The 21,126-nt window shown below is 47.3% G+C and overlaps 6 protein-coding genes across 7 annotated transcripts in view; 3 read left to right on the top strand and 3 right to left on the bottom strand.

Annotated features, from left to right (window-relative positions):
• Window positions 1-9,826: 9,826 nt before the first annotated feature.
• LOC9655089 lies at window positions 9,827-10,580 on the bottom strand. Its single transcript, XM_002983389.2, has one exon. It carries the CDS (start codon window positions 10,578-10,580, stop codon window positions 9,909-9,911), a length of 672 nt encoding a protein of 223 aa, XP_002983435.1. The 3' UTR covers window positions 9,827-9,908.
• Window positions 10,581-11,124: 544 nt separating this feature from the next.
• On the top strand, window positions 11,125-13,988 carry LOC9655088 (putative methylesterase 14, chloroplastic). Of its 2 annotated transcripts, XR_002994047.1 has the most exons (6): window positions 11,125-11,921; window positions 12,054-12,290; window positions 12,399-12,542; window positions 12,605-12,739; window positions 12,818-13,260; window positions 13,314-13,988. XR_002994047.1 is itself a non-coding variant. In XM_002983483.2 (5 exons), the coding sequence occupies exons 1-5, from the start codon at window positions 11,604-11,606 to the stop codon at window positions 13,169-13,171; spliced, it is 1,188 nt and encodes a 395-aa protein (XP_002983529.2). In that variant the 5' UTR covers window positions 11,125-11,603; the 3' UTR covers window positions 13,172-13,291. The 2 variants fall into 2 exon arrangements, 1 of the variants encoding a protein (XP_002983529.2); XM_002983483.2 differs by lacking the exon at window positions 13,314-13,988 and having other exon boundaries at window positions 12,818-13,291.
• On the bottom strand, window positions 13,355-14,174 carry LOC112351151. The gene is made up of 2 exons (XM_024688489.1): window positions 13,771-14,174; window positions 13,355-13,649 (listed from the first exon to the last, which is right to left on the bottom strand). Exons 1-2 carry the CDS (start codon window positions 14,172-14,174, stop codon window positions 13,355-13,357), a joined length of 699 nt encoding a protein of 232 aa, XP_024544257.1.
• Window positions 14,175-15,216: 1,042 nt separating this feature from the next.
• Window positions 15,217-18,034, top strand: LOC112351150 (pentatricopeptide repeat-containing protein At4g02750-like). Its single transcript, XM_024688486.1, has 3 exons — window positions 15,217-15,419; window positions 15,546-17,715; window positions 17,876-18,034. Exons 1-3 carry the CDS (start codon window positions 15,217-15,219, stop codon window positions 18,032-18,034), a joined length of 2,532 nt encoding a protein of 843 aa, XP_024544254.1.
• A 197-nt stretch (window positions 18,035-18,231) lies between these two features.
• Window positions 18,232-20,543, bottom strand: LOC112351149 (putative pentatricopeptide repeat-containing protein At1g69350, mitochondrial). Its single transcript, XM_024688485.1, has one exon. It carries the CDS (start codon window positions 20,541-20,543, stop codon window positions 18,303-18,305), a length of 2,241 nt encoding a protein of 746 aa, XP_024544253.1. The 3' UTR covers window positions 18,232-18,302.
• A 235-nt stretch (window positions 20,544-20,778) lies between these two features.
• The window catches only part of LOC9655086, a 690-nt gene continuing 342 nt past the window's right edge, over window positions 20,779-21,126 (top strand). Inside the window, exon 1 of the mRNA XM_024688484.1 lies at window positions 20,779-21,089. Within this exon, the coding sequence (XP_024544252.1) occupies window positions 20,779-21,089 (311 nt within the window). The remainder of the gene's footprint in view (window positions 21,090-21,126) is intronic.

Raw genomic sequence — 21,126 nt, 5'->3', positions numbered from 1 at the left:
CCAAAAGAATCCGCTCTGGACAAGAATGTTGGAACACCACACGATTGAGGAGGAAGTATCCAACAACAATTGCAGAGGCACTAGCAATAGCACCAACTTCCACCCAACGAATCAAGTAGTCAGAAGCAACAATAACATACTCATTGCTAGCAATCGACCGTGGAAAATGTCCCATAAGATCAAACACCACCAACTCAAATAGACAGGAAACTGAAATTGACTCCAACCGTCCTTTCGCAGCCTGAGGGGGAGTATTACGAGCTTGGCACCAACCATAGCTACGCACATACCAGATAATATCATGTCGCATCTCCGGCCAATAGAAAAATCTGCGCAACTTCTCGGTTACACGACGATGTCCCATATACCCACCTAGAATAGGAGAATCATGGTAGGCATGGAGAAATTGTGGAATAAAGATAGAAGGCACCATCAGTCATAAATGATCATCAGGATCTATCCCCACAAAATAAAGAAAGGACGAAGAGGGACGAAGAGGGACGGAGAGGGACGAAGTAGAGGGACGAAGAAGGACGGAAGTAAGAGGAATGGATGAAACATAAGGAAGTATGAGACAAGGGGGAGAAGCCTCAAAGTCACACTTGGCATGATTGCGCTGCAACCAATCCATACCAAGAATGAGGTCAAAAGCTTGACTCGGCACCACCCGCAATGACTGCAACTCAAGCTCGAGATCGCCCACACGCACAACCAGGTCCGCCTCATCCCGTGCACATGCATGTATACGGCCATTGCCATAAAGAATGAAAACTGGTTCTGCCGCACGATGCAAGTGTAGACGGCAACGTATGGCAACAGGTCGAGCAATAGAAGATAAACTCGAACCTGTATCAACCAACACGGAGAGAATAATAGAAGACCTTTTGTTATAAAAACGAGCTTGTAAAGTAAACACTGAATGAACTGGTGCCGAGTGAACCCCTTGATGATACTCCCGAAAGAAAGATGGAGGGGTCACTGACTTATTCAAGCAAGATCCCTCCATTACTTGTGCGACTCCTCGTTTCCCAGATGCATCTCGGTGTCCAAACCTTCCACTGCAGCAGCACCAACGGGACGTTGCTGACGCCAAGGTCTCCACCCAGGAAATGGAGATCGCCAATCTAGAAAACACCGACAACGCTGATAAGTATGACCAACTTCGTCACATACCCAGCAGCGAACATCACGGCCACAACCACATCCTCACCCTTGTCCTTGGACTCAACAACATCAACCTCCATTAGAACAGGACCATCACCTTTAGAAAGAGGAGCTGAAGGATGTGCAGTGAGAAGTGGAAGAGGCGACGTCTCATAACATTGTGCTAAACAAAGAGCATTGTCAAGGGTGGCAGGAGCAAGTGCATGCACAAGTCCAACAAGATCTTGATGAAGTGCTGGCCACAACATTCCTAGCTTGATCCGCTCCGACATATTTAGCTCCGCACAAAGCAAAAGACTTCAGAAACGAATGCCAAACTGCATCACCGACTCAGATGGCCCTTGGTGAAGACGATCCAATTGTTGGAAAGCATCATCACAGTCATCGGCATGTCCGAAGACGCGTTTGAAAACATCCAGAAGAACACTCCAATCCCCGCGAGTGGCTACGCCCAAACTGTTGTACCACTACAATGCCGTCACTTGGAGACATGTGGGAAACTCACTCAAATGTCAAGCATCATCCCAAGAATGATATGTGGCAATGATCGTGAAGTGATCAAACCAATGATACACATCATCCCCAGGATTCCCGTGAAAGAACTCTAGCCGAACGTGAGGATTGGCACCAAGAGCAGGAAGAGTTGTACCATGTGCCGTGAACGCCGCCATCAACTGAGTTTGGTTGTTCAATTGCAAACGCATAGCATCAAGCTATTGTACCAACTGATGCTCCAGAGTCAAAGGAGGAGATTGCTGATCTGCCATGAAGACGAATGAAAAAGAAAGAGCAAAAGAAGATAAATGACAAAAAGCTAGAAGGAAATGGTAGATCTAGATAATGCAAAAGCTAGATCTAAACCAAAATCTCAAATCCAAGCACTTCTCAGGGACAATCAAAAGTGCCCCTCACCTCCACCAATGTGAATGCTTGGAATACGGAAGAAAATGTGCATATCTATTAGCCCAATAACCCTAGCTTATATCTAGGAGCAAGTGGTCCGGATTGAAATTAATCCGACGGCTACCAAAACCCCACTATGCTAATATTAGTATATGGCATCGTAGCCGTACACTTGGCCCTCACAATTGCAAAATATTTTGTAATAGGAAAGAAAATAATAACTAAATAAAAACTCAATTTTCACTAGAGGCTAGATATGCTGTACATTTTAGTATTGTTGTATAGAGTTGTCTAGTTGATACTTATAGTGAAATAAAGAGATTGTAACTCTTTCTTCTCTAATATTGCTCCAAAAGATACTTGATGCCGTGGTGGTTTGTCCTAGGGTGAAATGTAGTTTCTTGCTTACACACTTATACACAAAGGACTCCCACCATCTCTGTTCTTAATGCAATTGCCCTTTTGACAAAAGACTCCAAAAACTCTTCTATCTAAACTTCTCTCTAATCATATATGAATATTCTTTTCCTTTAATATTCCTGCTTATTCTTTGGTATATCTGTAAGGGCAATATATGAGAGCTATGTTCATGTGCTATCCAGCTTCTATCAAGGTTTTTCAAGATTTCAAGATCAAATTTGGTAAAAGTAAATCTTGAAATCAGTAATGAATATTCCTTTCTAAACAAAAATACTTTGTACGGGTACAGGGAAATCGTTAGATTCTACCTGGATAGCTCTCTTTCTCCATTTTCCCTTTCTATCGGTTCTTTTTGCATCGTGACAGCAATGGTAATGGTGATCTGTCTCCAAGAGCTGCCAGAGGCCAAGCATTGCGATGTGCAGACTCACCAGTCATGGCAGAGTGAAGCGTTTGCACACCTAGATTGGGCGTCAACGAGTGGTGATGTAGGCTCCCAGCATCACATTGCAAGTATGGGTGGTGATGGTTGGGGTCTAGTTAAAGATCTTCCTTGCCTCATTAATCTTCCTGGCCTGGAAATGCCATGCCAGTCTAGGCAGGCTCTCAAAGACTACTCAGGCTCCTTCCAGGCAGCTTGAAGCAGTGAATTTTGTGATAGTAGGATTTTACTACCTGCAGTATTCATAGTTCATTTTACACTGTCAACTAATATATTTGTAGTACAAAACTGCTTCGGCTAGTTTTATTGGCTTGAAGAGCTCAATCACCAGCATTGTGAGCTTGGTGTTCACCACACTCCTGGGAGCTCAATGCATGAGCATGATGTTTTCCAAGAGAATTCTTCCATCCCTGGTTTCTTGGAGTGAGCAAGCTCGAGATCCACATGCACTACAGCAACAGCATCATGGAACAAATCTGGGGCTTTCTCTGGGCCTGGAGCGAAGGAGAGAAGGTGCCTCTTGCTGTAGCTTCTCACATCACTAGAGCAAGTGGTTTGGGCTGATGGACCATTAATAATTATAAGATCCATGTTTGCTAGTTGTCTCAGCATACCACATTAACATGTTGATGAGTTTTGAGGGCTTTATATTCATGGTAAACGAGGTATAAATTACACCAAGAAGGTGAACAAGAAAAACCCATTGGGATAGCCCACAATTTGTCTCCAAACTCAGTTGTGCTAGGATCTACTGTAATTTTGATATAATATTATGGTTTTCCATTCTGGGATTTACATCTCCATATCTATGAGTGGATGCTGCTGACAGTTGAACACAACTCTTGTTAGGATCCTATCCCTTACACCCTAAGCCAATTGGCTAAAGGGGTGATCACTTGATTGTAGGGCCCTTTCCTTATCCTATTATCCTGACCTGGTGCCTAACAATCCTCCCCCTCGTCAGGGAATGATCGTCCGCAATCATATTTAGGCCACCATCCGGTCACCATGGTCCTTTTCTTAGGGTCTACCAAACTTTGGTTCTCCCTCTAGATCCACCATGTTGAATATTCCTTCAGAATATTCTTGCTCCACTTGTCAGTCATGAGAATTGAACTAGGCTCCGATACCGCGCAAAAAGACAGAGATCTAATCGCCCTAAACTATGCTACACCACCTCTTGAGGTTCCTCACCACCCAACCACCCCCGAGCTACCTCAAAAGCTCCACTGCACCGCCGCTCCACTGTGAGCCCTAGGGTAGGTTAAGTCCTTTACCCTAACATGCCTTAATATACCCTTGAGCCTCCCTTTGACCGACGTTGACCACGTAGTCAAAGCTGGCGCCTAACAGCTCTAGCAGGATTATGAGTTGGATAGTTGATGCCAACCTCCAAGTAAAACGACATAAATTATACCTTTGTAAACTCGCTGTCGGCATTCAACAAGTCATAAATTTTATCTGGTAGCTTTAAGGTGAACTCTAACGGGCCATAAACCTTTTTATTTAATCCCATGCTGTGCTTGTATCTTAAGTTCTGGAGCAATGCCATCTTTTTACATTCGAACAGAATTACCTCGAGTATCACAATGATCGCATTCACTATTCACCATCTGAATGTTCTTTTGTGCACTTTGTAGATTTCCATAAGGTAGGGGAATTCCTTGTTGATAAGACGTTCCTCTGATTGTTTTATAGATTCACCTAAGCCAGCTTTTAATTTTGTGAATTCCAGCATTTATAAGCTTCATCTTGAATGAACTCTTTGCATATGAAGATCAGATTCAGCCACTTTGTCCAATCCAGATATGGAGTGCTTTCTTTAATCACGCATACTTATAAGTATGGATAGGTTCTAGTTATTTTTGCCCAAAACTAGATTAAGGAGAGAATAGAGGTTCTTTAGTTATGTTTCTAGTGCCTAGATCATAGTGTCAATATGAAGCGAATCATCTTGAGAGGGAGCAATGAATGGAATGATGTTCCTGATGGACAAGGATCAGTGGGAGACTTCAATTTCAATGTTTAGGCTCTAATAATGTTCAAGTGAGAGGGAGCATTGAGGTCATGAGATCTAGGTGGCACATATCTTGCCATCTTCTAGATTTTGTAGGCTAGGTAACCCTTAGTTTCTCCTATATCAAAGATACATCTTTTGCCCACCCATTTGGCCTTCATAAGTTAATGCTAAGGTCTTTGGAGATCCTGAGCTACTGAGCAATCTATACATTTTTGAGAAACTATAACAGCTCTTTTGTGCCAGAAAACTAGAAAGATACATAAGTCTAGTGTATACCTCAGCTTTGCTTATATGGCATAACACTACGGTTATAAGGATGAAAGAAACCCTTTCCTCCACACAAAGCTAGTGTCTAACACCTATTTAATTTGTCATTGTAGACTCAAAAATAGAGGCGCTTGGATGGTACTTCACTCAATTAATGGCTACCTATCCAAAAACAATACACTTGTCTATCGAATGGAACAAGAGTTACACGAATATGATGACAATCAATGTTCCTGCAATCTCATTCTACAAGAAGGCCGGAAATGTATAAGCAAAGCGGCACCTAACTTATCATAACAAACACTTTGAAAAGATCTTTATCGCTCAATTTTCTATATTAGATTGGAAATTGAAAGTATGCTTTCTGTAAATTTCCGATCTAATGGTGTCTATAAAAATGCTCCGTGGCACCCTAACCTCTCCCCTGGTCAGTGTCTTTGAGCAGTGCCTAGCCTCAACACTTCACAAGCTTCACTGCTCTCTGGCATCTCCTCTAGGCAACATATCCAGTGCCCATACATATGCAAATAATGTGGTGCCTCGTGCAGTGGTTCTGCCCAATGCCTCTAGACAGCACATCCAGCACAGTCTAGCACCTCTACTAGCAACATCTAGAGCACACCTTGTGCTTAACACCACACACAACTTCACTACTCCCTCTCAAGGTGGTCTGCCTCATCTACTAGAGCTAGAAGCATTTCCATCCCATCTGTCTTCAAAAATAACTAGCACCAATGCAAACCTCTAAAAAGTCCTATAGCCTTGCCTCTACCTCCTAGATCAGTTAGAAGGCTTATTGCCTCTCAGGATCTCTCCTACCAAAATCCCTTGATCATGATCACTAGTGAACACACATAGTGCCACCTGGTGCCTCTCCTTTGTTAGCAGTAGAAAGACGTCCATGAGGAGGAAGAACTTTCTGTATGTATTCAACTATATATGGATGGTACATATACATGAAACTACTACATAATTACATGCCACATCATCTCCACCTCTAACACTCCCACTCACGATCAGGGAGCTTATCCAAGCTTGAATTTAGGCTTGAATCCTGCTTAGCTAATCTGAGATGATGAGCATGGAGAGCTAATGAGAAAAACATACAAAAAACTCATTAATCAACTACTTAAAACTTAGTTCTTAATCTTGGACTTTTGCTCCTTTAATCTTACCACTAGCATGTGGTCTTGGCTGTGAACTGCTAGGTTCCCACCTCTACTACTACTAGGCACTTAAATCTCTATAAATATCCTTCCTAGTTGTTGAAAATTCCTGCAAAGAATTGTTATGCAATGTTCTTGAATCTTGCTTATCCAATTTTTTATATGGGTTGTTAAAATCTCTCAATCTCCCACTAGCTTTATGCTCTACTTGCTACTAATTGCTCCTCAGCCTGGTGCCTTGATGCAACACCTTAAGCATCTAGAAGCATTGCAAAAAAGATTGCAATCAGGAGGCTCATCTTCCTCCTTGTCACTAGCCTCCTGGTTGGCAAGTGCCATGCCCAAGATCAAAGAGCCAATTGCTTTGATAACATGTTAGCAGTGGAGAGACGTGCACAGGAGGAAGAACTTTATGTGTGTATTCAATTGTATATGGATGGTACATATACATGAAACTACTGCCACATAAGCATAACTACATGCCACATCATCTCTACCTCTAACATCCTCCTATGTCTCTGGTTAGTGCTTCCAACCTTCTGTAGCCTCTGATCTATGCACAGCCTCTGATCCACACCTCTAGCACCTTTGCGAGTCTAGATCACTCACACCCAATGCAATAGTGTGTGCTTTTGGTCCACCATACCTTAGTGTCCAGCCTTTCATACCGGAAGTCTCCCTTTTGGACTCCTTTGAATATTTAGGTCTCCCTCTCATCCTCTAGTTGCTCCACTGCTCCCTCTCAAGGTGCTCTACCTCACATTAAGACCCTGGATCATGCCACTATGATCCACACCAATTGAAGCAAAAACAAGGATCAAGGAAAAGAAAATGACTAGTGCTAAATGGCAACATAGACTCCTTGCAACATCGCTCCATCATCTCAGCATAGTAGCCCTCATTATGCTCTCCTTTGGCCAGCACCTGGATCCTGCCCAATCACAATGCTTCTAGCCAGTGCCTGGCATTGCCTTAATTTAGATAGCATGCCTCCATCTAGCACCCATGCATGTACTGCCTTATGGTGCCTTGTGCAGTGGCTTTGCCCAGCACCTCTAGACAACACGTCTAGCACTGTCTAGCGCCTCTACTGGGAGCATCTAGAGCACAGCTTGTGCTCCACACCACACACAACACACAGCTTGCTCCCTGGTATTGTCTCCTTTGGCAACACCTCTTTGTCTTAGCACCCATCGCCTCTGCCGCTCTAGCGCAGCAAACTCCCTCTTTAGCCATAATCTTGTGACTCACTTTTTTTGTCAGCCTCCTTGCACCATCCTTCTAAATCTCATCCTCCTCCTCACCAGCCTCCTCGCTAGTGAGAGCCATCATTCCAAGATTGAGATCCACTATCATGAAAAGTGACAATGCATTGGCAAAGGATATATCTTTAATATATATACAACCATCTAGCCTACAGAATCTGGAAGGTGGCAAGACATGTGCCACCTAGATCTCATGAGGAGAAAAATGTATCACTAAAAAATGAATTAGAAAACAACCACATCCACCTCTAGTGGTACTGCCGTGTCCAAAACCTCTACCATCCCTAGAACTTGTGTGTGGAGGTAGGACCAGATCAGATGACGCACTATCCATGGTTCTGTGCACGCTGTGTGCAGTTCACTTGATTAGCCGAAGCAGGAGTGGATGAGGGAGTCGCTGGTGGCTCCTAGTTTCAGAGAGACTGCAAGGTGGTGTAGCAAAATCACCACGACCATTATCACATCACTTCCTCGGCGAGTGTGCAAAATCCAGGCATCTGTGTGTCCCAAATTGAGCCACGAATCAGGTTCGCTGTGAATAAAATGGAGAGGCAGCATGAGGAACTCTATTTAGCAGCCGAGCATCCTTGTAGTGAGCAAACAGTCTTTCCATGAGCGGAAGTGGCCCAACAGCCACTTTTTCGGCCAATTCAATCATCATCTTCCTTCTTCTCAGAAAGATTAGATGGTAGCGTATCGCATTCCGGATCACCAAAGAAGTGTCTCATGTTTGCCACCATGTAGTAGATTGCGGCAACTCCATGACTAAAGCTGTTCTGACATAAGTAGACTGGTCCCGATATAAAAAGGCGTGGTGTTGCATTGCGTACCAAACACACTAAGATTTATGATAGGCACAGAAAGATCACCAGCGATGATCTGTGTGTCGCCATCACATCGTTGCATGATTTCCTCAAAGGAGAGTTCAGCCACATTTGACGTGCCTTTAAGATTTCCAAACATGAACCACATCTGTTTAGTAATCTGAGCTCTGAGTAAGCTTGTGGTGACAATATAGATTGTAGATCTTATTCACTAGCATGAATTTGGTCGATTGAGGTGGGACAAACAGAAAGTTTGGATACTTCCTGAACCCGATGCTGTAGGGCTAGGCTCGACATTCTGAGCGTTGTAATTCTCCTGGAATTGCGATAGCATTTCAGCCTCCTCTGTGGTAATATCACCCATGGCCGTGGATGAGCTTGGTTAATATAATGTGTTTGGATGCTTGGTCGTGTGGCCAAGACAGAGGACTGGTCCCCTCTCGATGGACATCCTGGAAGTGCCTCACAGCAGTCGTCTTGCGATGCCTTTTCTGAACATCACGCCGCACGGCAATGAGAAGCAACATGGGTTGCACAAAGGTAGTTGGTGCGACCATCTCATTTGAATAACAAGATTGGTGTTCGGTCTCCCCATCCTCCGTCTCGTTTGTAGAGGAAGTTTGAATTTGTCCGACCTCGGAAATCGGAGGTGCGTGATTAGGACGTCACTGCCGCTCGCGATAACGTGAAGGAAAAAAGAAGAGTTTAACTTGGAATCAGCCAGATAAACTTGGACACTGTCTAAGAAGACTTAGTGCATAGCTTAAATGATAGCATCACCCATGGTGAGCTTCCAGATTTTGCTGAATGCAATCGAACTGATCAAACCAGCCATGCTCTGTGCAGGGAATCGGTAATAGAACAAGAACGACAAGTAAAACTATGCAACTTGGAAGCTGAGAATCATAACAACTCCCCAGGGCCTAGGTCCCACGAGTGACAAGGGGGTGCAAACGCGCTAGTCATCGACTCAGTTTATCATCGCATTGAGCTCGTACCCCATCCATCTCGCGTTCCTCTTGTCGATGCTCGCCATCCTCCATGTTATTACCTGGCACCATCAAGAGAAAACGTCGCGTTAGCAAACCGATTCGCTGGGAAGCTTGCGACCCTTTGTTGTCGGTGCCGTCACTACGAAGGAGCTAGATCAGCGTGAATGGTGGGATCAACTCAGCAGGGAGATAAAGTAGGGTAAAAATCCAAAACAAGAAGAGAGAGACGATTGACATTCACCTCAGAAGTTTCCATTCCTCCGGCGCATTGCTCACTCTCGAGAAGAAATTGTTGTCTCCCAGTCCCACATTTTCCTCTGCATTTCTTATACTTCCAAGATTTTTAATGTCACTTATTTTTTAAAAAACTTTGATTTATTTTAAGGTATTTACTAATATATATTGAATCATTTTTGGATGTTTTGTGTGCGTTACTATCCAATGATTAGCTGTATTTTTTTTTGTAATCGCTCCACAGCGTTCCAACGCTCTTTCCGGTCAAGTCCTGGAAGTAGCTCTCGCTCCACCCAGTTGCAAGCTTGGCATTGAGCTTGGCCACAAAGCCTGCGCTTAGACTGTTGACATAGTCGAGAAACCTGGCAGTGACATCGTACCCCTGATCCCACCGATTCCCCGCGCCGGGCTTCACCCAATGCGACGGTGCCAGATTCGCCTTGAGCCTCACAAAATCGGCAATCCCCTCGATCAATCCCCCGGGGGCGCTGCCTCTCCCGTTCCACTGCCACACATGAGTCATCTCGTGGAACATCACGCCCCGGATCTCTCTCGCAACATCGCCGCTGTAATTCCCAACATATGACGCGCTGAGATGGATCTGATCGTTACTGGTGTACGCGACGCCGCCGATATCGTCGACCGTGAAGGTGATCCTGGAGACGCTCTTCTTGGGCGTGGATGGATTGGAGTAGTCGAAGGTGGACTGGACGAAGGTGATGGCGTTGGAGAGGACGGTGAAGGCTCCCTGGGCGCCCACCACGGAGTCGAAGCGCCTACCGCCGGCGGTTCCTTGGGCGTTGTTTGCGAAGACGAGAGTGATCTGGGCGTGGGCGGAGGTGGCACACAGCGAGAGGATCAAAAGAAATCCAGCAAGTTCCATTGAAATGCTTGTGAAATTATGCGAGAAAGAGTTTGTTATATAGGTCGATGATAGAAGAGACCAAGTGAAACACAAACACTGCAAGTCAGCCAATCTCTATAAACAATTTTTTTGGTGCTAACTTAGCTCGTAAGGAGAAGAGCACGAAATATTTTTCTAAGTTTAAACGCGGATTTGGAGCATAAGATTTGACTGCCAGTGGTCTCGTTTGACTGGACGATAAAGTCAAAGTCAAGGTGATTTTTCTCATTTGGTGGACATGGAATGGACTCGCCACCTGTGAAAGGAAAAGCTTGGCGAACTATTTCCAGCGTCGTCTACGCCGAGAACAAAGAGCTACAATGCAATCCTCCCAGAGTCTAAAATACACTGCGCAGTGAATCCAAAAGGAACGACCCAAAAAATCTCTACAGTGTGGGTGAATACAGGTGTTTGTACGCTACCGAGAATGACGTACACCGTGTACAGCGTACAAGACCACCGCGATGACATGAGCATACGGCTATGGCGGACAGAAAGCGGGAGTTTTGGGCAGTAAAAATTGGAATGAGACGCGAGAGAAAGTCATGGGAGCACATTATTGTACCCAGAGATTATGCACCCAATCGATCCACAGTTTGATCTTCCTTTTTTTACGAATTTTACCCAGGAATTCCCTTGCGAGTGAGTGGTTTCTTTAGTGATTGTTTAGAGGAGAAACAACACGGTCGGGCAATCATCCTCTTAAAGGAAATGCCGCGAGAGGTAGCTCTGGGCTCTCATAATTTATGAAGGCTGGGTTTTAGGGCGCCACAAGGCGGCTCTCTTTCATTCCCGGGGAGAGGAGGAGCGCCAATCCAGCGCCCGCTAGGCTTCCCACAAGCGCGCGATCCGGGAGAATGCGTGGGGGATTGGCGGCGCGCATTTAGGTAGATCCAGGGATGGATCGCGCGCGCGGACAGGGTTTTAGCTAGATAGTAGCGCAGCGTGAGAGAATTTTGGTCTTTTTTGTAGCGAGCGAGCAAGAGCAAGAGCAAGAGCAAAATGGGGAATGGACTGGCGAGGATGGTGTCGGGCAAAGGGAAGAAGAACTCGTCCTCTTCTTCCTCGGCCAAGAAGGACAAGGCGGCTCGGAAGGCGGCGCAGAAGAAGCAAAAGGCGCTCGAGGAGGAGCTGATCGAGCGCCAGGTGCTGGCGTTTGCGCTGCAGCAGCAGCAGAAATCCATCCGGCTGGAGCGCGCCGCGTCGCAGCGCAACAATCCCAACTTGTTCCCGGAGAGGCTCCCGCGGAGCGCCAGCACCAGGCCGCGCTCCATCTCGGATCCGGTCGTGCCGCCACACCAGCTCGTCAATGGGATCAAGGTAAGTTCCTAGTTGGAGTTCTCGAGTAGTTCCTAGTTGTTTGTAGTTCTCTAGCCAGCAGTTCTATAGTTTTATGGAGCGAGTGTTTTGATGATCGAGGTCTGTTTTTCTTTGTTGTTGTCTTTCTTCCAGCCAGGTCTCCCTGACAATCTCGAGAGCAAGCACTTTGTGCTGGTTCACGGAGCCGGGAATGGAGCGTGGTGCTGGTACAAATCCATCGCGTTGCTGGAGGAGTCTGGCTTCACTGCCTCAACCGTGGATCTCACTGGCTCCGGCATCGATCACACCGATCCAAACACAATCTCGACGCTCTCACAGTACGTAAAGCCGCTGCTCTCGCTCCTGGAAAAGCTTCCAGACAATGAGAAGGTACACCCCGTTAAAAACTTCAATCGCTTCCTCGTCCGTGAGCATACTATCTGACAGATACTCTTTTTTTTTCCTCCGCTTTTTCGCTCTCTTTTCTTGCGCTTTCAGGTGATACTCGTTGGCCACGACTTTGGTGGCGCTTGCATCTCCTACGCCATGGAAGCTTTCCCCACCAAAATCTGCAAGGCTGTTTTCGTCTCTGCGGCAATGGTGGCGAACGGGCAGAGGGCGTCCGACATCTTTGCTCCAGAGGTAAACTCCATATAAAACTTGTGATCACCACAAACATGATTTCGATTGTGTTGTGATTGCAGTTAATCACTGCAGACGATCTTCTACCCAAGGCTCAACAGTTTGTATACGCGAACGGTAGCTCGTCTGTTCCCACGGCTCTCGAGTTTGACAAAAGCCTGATCAAGGATTTGTTTTTCAACCAAAGCCCCGCAAAGGTACGTACTTTCTCGTGGTTTTTAGTAGCCAGCACGGTGACTGAAAAAGAAGCTTTTCTTTTTTGCTTTGTTTAACAGGACGTAGCACTGGCGACCGTTTCTCTGAGGCCCGTGCCATTTGCTCCAACCCTGGAGAGGCTGTGCCTAACACAGGAAAGATATGGTAGCGTGCGGAGATTTTTCATCCAGACAACCGACGATTGCGCACTAACGCCGGCCCTCCAAGAGAGACTGATAAGCAGCAACCCCCCCGAGAAGGTATTTCTTCTCAAAGGCAGCGATCACTCCCCATTCTTCTCCAAGCCACAGTCACTCCACAAACTTTTACTCGAGATTGCACAGATAGAGCCACTCAAACCATCGTCCCCTTCACCTCCTCTCCCTCCTCCCCCTCCCTCGTTACAGGACACAGAAGAGCAACAACAGCGTTGAAAACAGAAATATCTACATATAGTTGTATATGATCGACTGTACAACGAGTTTCTATCATCAACCGAGAGACAAATGTTTTGGAAGTGAAGGTATGACCTTCCTTCGAGCTTTTTTTACTAATCGGCAGTGAGTGGCTTTATAGAAGTTTGCTGTTCTTGCGGCGAAGTCAATACATCAAAGCGTCTAACCAGTGAGTCTCTTTCGAACAGTGACACTATAAAGCTTTGCGGTTCTCATGGACAATATCACAACGGCTGCAAACAAGCACACTCCAGCCATGACGAAGAAGGTTGCTCTGTAGCAATGCGATCGATGGCAAAGAAGCTCGTCATCTCTCGATCCAAGCTTACTCTCGCGATCGTATAAAACTCCGGCCACACGGACGACAAAACATACGTTCCCAGCGCCTTGGCGACGTAAGTTACGTTTTGGAGCTGGAAGCTGAGCCCGAAGATCTCCGCTATCATGGTCTAGACCACTGCCCACCGATTGACAGCCCGATCAAAACCGAGCCGTAGAAGAGCGCTCCGGGAAGTCCAAGAGCGATTATCAAGCTCCCAAGGGAGTGAAGCAAGAGAACCAGGCACAGGAAGAAGGGCCTTGAGACGCCATAGCTGGCGAGGCACGTATCCGAGATGAAGCTGCAGCCAACGCCACGTATGAAGTCCCAGATACTGAGCAGCGCGATGAAAGTGTTTGTTCCGGCCTGGGAGTACCCCAGGGACGATCCAATCTGGCCGAAATTGTTGGTCACCGTGAGCACAGCGCCAATGCCACACGTTGACGCTGCAAAAATGAGAAGCACGTCGATGCTACAGAGCGCCTGGAGGATTGTGAAATCGTCCCCTCGCTTGACTGGCAGTCCTTTGGAGAAGATCGAGCTGATAGGTGAAGCAGCGGCGTTTGCTCCATGATCCAGAGGATCTACATTGACCACGTTCTTACCATCTTGATGATCTACCTGAGGGATTTGTATTGCCGGGAAGGAGAGGATGAGCAGCATGATGAAAAGAAGGCCTTGATGATCCAAGATTCTAGGCGCACGAAATGCTGGAGGATGACAATCGCCATGAGATATCCAGCCAGGATCAAAGTTACCTACAAGAAGACGAAGAGCGTTCTCGCCGATGTCGAGAGATCGAATGACAAACGCGAAGAGTAGGCACAAGAGCGATGGAAACCGGGCCAGAAAGAGGAAGAGGATGAAGGAATCATTGCTGCGAGAGAAGATCGTAACGCTCAATAAGAACCATGCCCTGGTTCTTGGGGAAATTCTTGGCACAGGACACAAGAACAGCTGTGGTGGTGAAGCCTGCCGACGCGCCGATCATAAAGAGATAGAAGCACAGCTCCCAGATATGGGGGTGCGCGATTCTCTCCGTTGTAGCCAGCCATATCATGGAGTATCCAGCAAAGTTTAGCGCGAATCCAAGGAGGAGCAAGGGCCCGGTGAGATCATAGACGAGGCCGGAGAGAATGGCGACGCTAGTGCCAACATCTTTGAAGAAGCTTATGGTGTTAATATTTCTTTTGATTGTAGTCGAGGGACAGCTTGAGATGCTGCGAGAAGAGGCTGAAATTGTTGAGTGATCCTCCGGAGGAGATCATGAGGAAGATCGACTTTTGTAGAGGTGTTTGATCATGATCCTGGGAAGCTACAGTTTGGGCTGAAAAACCGCTGAAACAAGTGGAGCGCGTTCGAGAAAAGAAAAGTATGGATGAAATTCAAGCACAGGTTGTCCGGAGGAAGCTCACCTCCAACTATGTTTCAAAGCATGACTGCTGTCAGCGTTGTCTAAAGGACTCGGGCTGGATTCAAGCTGCCTGGCGAAATTGTTTGGAGACTCTGAGATGATTTTGCAATTGAATTATTATCTGCCAGATTGGCGGACTCCAGGCCAGAAAGGGCAATCTTTGGTACGACTTAGAAGCCTATAAAAAATGCGTTCATCGTGAAAATTGGAGAAGTAAGTTGAATAACCACTTTTATAGTACTTTGATTGATTGAATCATGGTTCTATTCTCTTCCATCCAGATCTTGAACAATGGAAAATACAAGAGTTTTGAGCACCGGGTCCTTGTCCAGCCTGATCACCATCACGACATTTTGCAATCCATCACTGGATGCTGTGGTAGGGCCTCTGCCAGAACTTAACAACGAGAAAAATCCACCAATCTACAAGTCAACCTTGTATGACGAGCACATCACAAATGTCTACTGGATGGCAAACATTCTGGAAAACTTCAGGTTTACAATACACGAGATCTCTCAAATTTGAATTTATAGTAATAATAGTTAAATATTAATGTCAAACCATATTATCATATTGTCTTCCAATGTTTTCATGATTGCATGGCCTACTGAAGGATTCAGAAAGATTCTCACAGCACAATATGGCAGCTCCAGCAAGATCCCGTGGTGCAATGGATCTGTGGAAGAACTTGGACGCTGTCTCAAGGCATGTGCCAGGAGCAAAGATCTCGACGAAGGCAGGAGGCTCCACAGCTCCATTCTTGCTTCCACTCTCCGCCATTGCAAGTTCCTGGCGGATCATCTGGTGCTCATGTATGGCGCTTGCGGGGAACTGCAGCAGGCCTTGGAGATCTTCGCCTCTATCCCGAACCCTGACACCAGATCATGCAACATTATGCTCAATGTCTACAACCAAAACGGGCGACTGAAAGAAGCCAAGCTTTTGTTCGATCGAGCCCCCATGCCTGATACAGTTTCCTGGAACTCCATGATTACTGCATATGCCCAGAACGGATATTTTGAAGACGCTCGATTGATGTTCGATGGCATGCGCGGGCGCGATCTAATCACCTGGAACTTGATGATAACGGCATTTGTACGGTACCTTCAATTTGATCTGGCTAGAAAGTTCTTTGACAGGATGCCTAAGCGGAACGAGGTAGCATGGAACTGCCTGATTTCCACATTTGCCGAAGCACCGGGTCTTCGTCTGGAGGATTCCAAAGCCCTGTTTGACGTTATGCCGTCACAGAATTCTTTGTCCTGGACAAGGATATTCAATGCGTATGCCCAAGCCGGGCATATCCTGGGCGCCAGTGCCGTGTTTGAGAGGATGCCACTTCACGATGCCGTGTCGTCAACGGCCATGATCACTGCGTTTGCGCAAAATGGAATGGATGCGCAGGCAAGGAGGATATTTCTTGCAATGGAGGAAAGGGATTTGATCGCTTGCAATGTGATGATTTTACTGTACGCCCGGGCGGGGCATCTTGATCAGGCAAAAGAGATGTTTGATTCAACGCAAGGCAAAGCAGCGGGTACCTGGAATGCTCTAGCAAAATCATTTCTACAGAATGGTAAGATTGACATGACAAGGATGATGTTTGATAAAATGCCATGCAGAAGCTTAGTGTCGTGGAATATTGCAGTGTCAGCCTATGCTCAAAGCGGGTGTGTTGATCGCGCAAAGTTTATGTTTGATCAAATGCCTGAAAGAAACGTGATCTCCTGGACTGCTTTGATGTCATCTGGCGCACAGAACAGCTCCATTAATCTTGTGAAGATCATGTTCCAGAAAATGCCGTCCTGCAATGTCGTCTCCTGGAATGCCGTTGTTGCAGCAAATGCCCAACTTGGATACGTTGAAGAAATGAAGACGTGCTTCGATGCTATGCCCGAAAGGGATCCATTTTCGTGGAACTCGTTACTTTCCGGGTTTTCTCAAGCGGGGCGTCTCGCTCAAGCCTTGCAGGTCCTGGAAAGGATGCCAAAACACAGTGTCATCTCATGGAATGTAGAGCTCGTGGCATTTGGGACGAATGGCTGCTTGGAGCAGTGCCAAACTAGATTCAAATCTATGCCTGAGAGAACCCTAGTGTCTTGGAACACCATGATCGCAGTCTACTGCCAATTCTCCTGCTTGGATGAGGCCAGGCTCGCATTCGACAGAATGCCGCAGAGGCACGTTGTGTCATGGAGCACAGTGATCACGGGGCTCTCTCACTACGGCAGAGTGAGCGAGGCCAGGGAACTATTTGCATCCATGCCCTCTCGCGATGTCACAGCATGGAACATTATGACCTCGGCCTACGAGCAAAACGGCTTCTTTCAGGAAGCTCTCACAACTTTCCATGAAATGCCTGTTCGGGACCTCGTGTCGTGGAATGCCATGATCAAGGCTCATGCGCCAGCAGGGAAAGCCCTCTTTCTCTTCCGGATGATGAACTTGGTAGGGGTTGCGCCGGACAGGATCGCCTTTGCGACCATTCTGGCCTGGTGCAGCCATTCCGGGCTTGTCAATGAGGCGTTGACACAGTTTGTGTCAATGCGCGCTGACTTTGGGTTGACTCCCACGCGGGAGCACTACTGCTGCGTTGTTGACATTCTGGCGAGGTCTGGGCAGCTTGATAGTGCCGAAGAGGTGACAGACAAGATGCCGTTTGCCGCTCATGGTGCTACATGGGGGAGCTTGCTAGCAGCGTCAACTTTCTACGAGAACGACGATCTGGCAGCTCGGGCAGCTGAGAAAATTGTGGAGTTTAGGCCTGAATGTGGCTCTCCATATGTGTTGGTTGCCAATCTTCACGCTGCTGGCAAAAGACAAGACTATATTTAACACCATTTGTAAATTTGTATACTCAAAATGGAAGTAGAGGTGCGTGGCTGATAATCCGATTTGCAGCAGGCATTGCAATCCTGATGTTGCTGGTGTTGGAAGTCAACGCTGATAGATCTCCTTCAAACTCGTTGTGGGAGAGATCCAAGTGAACCAGCCGGTGGAGCTGGCCGAAATCCAGTTTTCGAAGCTTGTTCCTTGCCACCATGAGAATGGAGAGGCTCGAAGACTTGCCCAGAGAAGCTGGAAGGCTGCCACCCAGAAGATTTTCTGACAAGTCCAAATAGTAGAGCTGCCTAGGCTAGGAGATATTTCTCCTGGCATCCGTAGCGAGCTTGACTTTCCGAGTACGTGTACTCTGCTAATTCTCTTAAATCATCTAGTATTTTTCCCTCCCATTTCAATTGGAAATCAGCGCCTGCTACAATTGATTGCTCGTGCTCCTCTCTTGTCGAGGTATATCAATTCAATCTAATAGATTTCCCTTGCAGACGTCTGCAATTCACTGCCGTGAATATAGAAATGCAATTATTATTCTATAATTAAAAGGTATAATTATGAACAAGAGCAATGTAAGCTGTTTGTGAGCCCGGCTCCAGCTCCAAGAGCCGCTTAACAGCTCGGTTCCCAATCTCAACTTTGCCGTGGCTTCTGCAAGCCGCCAGCACGGCCCTCCACACCACGGCATCGCTCTCCACTGGAGAGCTTCCCACGAAACGTACCATCTCCTCAAACTTCCCGGCTCGCCCGAGAAGATCGACCATGCACACGTAGTGCTTCGCAGCGGGGGCGATCCCATAGTCGCTCCTCATCGACACAAAGCTGGAGTGAGCGTCCTCCAAGAGCCCGGCGTGGCTACACGCGGAGAGGACGCTGACGAAGGTGATGGAGTTTGGCATGGTGCCGGATCCCATTTGCATCACTCGGAAAAGCGTGAGAGCTCGCTCCGCGTGGCCGTGGCGAGCGTAGGCTCCCACCATTGCATTCCAGGTTATCACGTCTTCTCTTCGCAGCTGGAGGAACACCGCGTACGCGGCGTCCAGGCTCCCGCATTTGCTGTAGAGATTGAGCACTGCGTTGCCGAGTAGAACGTCCAGATCCATTCCTCTCTCGCGAATCCAGCCGTGGATGCGCTTGCCATCTTTCAAGGAGGAGATCTCCGTGCAGGCAATGATAGCATTTACGAAAGTGTGCTTGTTCATCCGGAATCCTTCCAGCTGCATGCGTTTTAGCGAATCGAGTGCGATTTTTCCATGCTGGTTCTGTGCGTAGATCGTGATCAAGGCGTTCCACGACGTCGCATCCTTGTGAGAGATCTTGGCGAAGGCTTCTCGTGCATCAAGCAAGCTCCCACACTTTGCAAACATGTTGACGAGCGCGTTCCCCACGATCTTGTCAGAGGTGTCATAGCCAGACTCCACGGCTAGAGCGTGAATCTGTCGGCCCTCGCGCAGAAATGCCGGGGACGAGCACGCATTGAGCGCCGCCACCAGAGTTACGTTGTTTGGCTTCACGCTCTCTAGCTGCATGCGCCAAAGAAACACCATCGCCTCCGGTCCTTTTCCATTGCCTTGCTCCGCGAGAGCTGCAATGATCGACGACCAGGCGACTGCGTTTGGACAATCCATGCTCTCGAAAACTCTCCTCGATTCATCTGCGCTGCCACACCTCCCATACATGGTTATCAGCGCGTTTCCTACAAATGGGACGCTCTGGAAGCCACACTCTTGGATCAAGCCATGGACAAAACATCCAGCCTTGGGGACGCCGCAAGCCTCTAAAACCGCCACGAAAGTTATCTCATCTGGCTCGACACCATTGAGCAGCATCAAACGAAAACACTCAAGAGCAGATCTCGTTTCTTCGTGTTCTACGTAAGCGCTGATCATAGCAGACCATGCAAACTTGTTCTTGCAGCTCATCCGCTCAAAAATCTCTTGCGCTTCCGCAAGGCTGCCACACTTTGCATACATATGAACGAGGCTCGTTCCGGCAGTGACGTCTGTCTCATGGAGACCATCCTCCGCAAGACAAGAGTGAATGAGTCTGCCGCTCTTCAGGAAAATTTTGTCGCAGCAAGCCTTGAGGAGTGTAACAAATCCAATTTTTCCAATCTTGACACCCTCGAGCTGCATGACAAAGAGCATTTTTACTGCATCTGACTGATGCCCATTTTGGGCATATGCTGAAACAATGGTGTTCCAAGACACTGTGTCTCGGAAATACATTCTATCGAAGAAATCTTTGGCTTGGTCAATCTTGCCGCATTTTCCATACATGTTGGTAATCGCATTTGAGATTATCACATTCTTCTCCAGCCCACGATCCGCTATTCTTTTGTGTACCACAATGCCCTCTGCAAGAGCGCCGTGTGTGGAGCAAAGATTGAGCGCTGTCAAGAGGGCGGTTTGATCCGGGAGAATTCCCTGCTCCTCCATGTCGTCCAGCAGGCCAACAGCTCCTCCGATCGATCCACATGAGCCGTGAGCCGTGATGAGCGCGCTCCACGAGAGAGAGCTCCTCTTACTCGCGTCAAGGCTTTGGAACACAGCCTTGGCATCCTCCAAATGCCCGCACTTGCCATACATGTCGATGAGGTGATTCGCGAGACGCCCATCCCTTTCAAGAAGGCCCAGACGGGAGATGTGGGCGTGGAGCTTCCTACCACCATCGACCAATCGCAGGGATGCGCAGGTGTGGAGGAGATGGATGAGCTCTTCTGGCTCCCGGCGATCTGGCAAAGATTCTAGGCTTCTTTGCAGCAAATGCCGGAGCAAGGGCATACGAAAACAACGACAAAGAAAAGGAATGTAGAGAGTATCGATCCTCAATTGAGCGCTCTACAACCCTTTGTTTTTCTCATGGTTTTGATTAACAATGGGGTCTACCTTTAGAAGGAGAGATGCCGGAAAAATAAAATAATTGTTTGATCATCTGTCTTATTGAGAAACTATCCCAAGAAACATAGACAATTATTCAATGGGCGAGTTTAACTCTACATTTGAAATAATAACTCAAATGGCAGAAGAAGGAAAAGAAATGGCAATTTTTCTCGTCATTATCCTAGCAACGTTCCAGGTAACTCAAGGCACCTCCATCACAGGCGCCAACACAACCCCAGAATCCCCGGGAGGCCAGCGCTTCGACTCTGTCATGGGAGTAGATGGAGCCCTCTCCATCCTCGCCGACGCCATGGCCTTCGTCCAGCTTGGCTTCGAGTATATGAGCCCCGACACACCCAAGAAGGAGATTGACACCATCCACTTCACAGTGGACGGCATGCCTGGGGTGGCCTACGCCATTGGTGTGGAGATCCATCTCAGCGCACAGTTTGTTGCTACTTTCACTGGAGACTTGGTTTTTGAG

This window comes from Selaginella moellendorffii, unplaced genomic scaffold (genome assembly GCF_000143415.4).
Source record: "Selaginella moellendorffii unplaced genomic scaffold, v1.0 SELMOscaffold_58, whole genome shotgun sequence".
NCBI lineage: Eukaryota > Viridiplantae > Streptophyta > Lycopodiopsida > Selaginellales > Selaginellaceae > Selaginella > Selaginella moellendorffii.
This window is presented reverse-complemented; position numbering and strand designations above follow the sequence as displayed.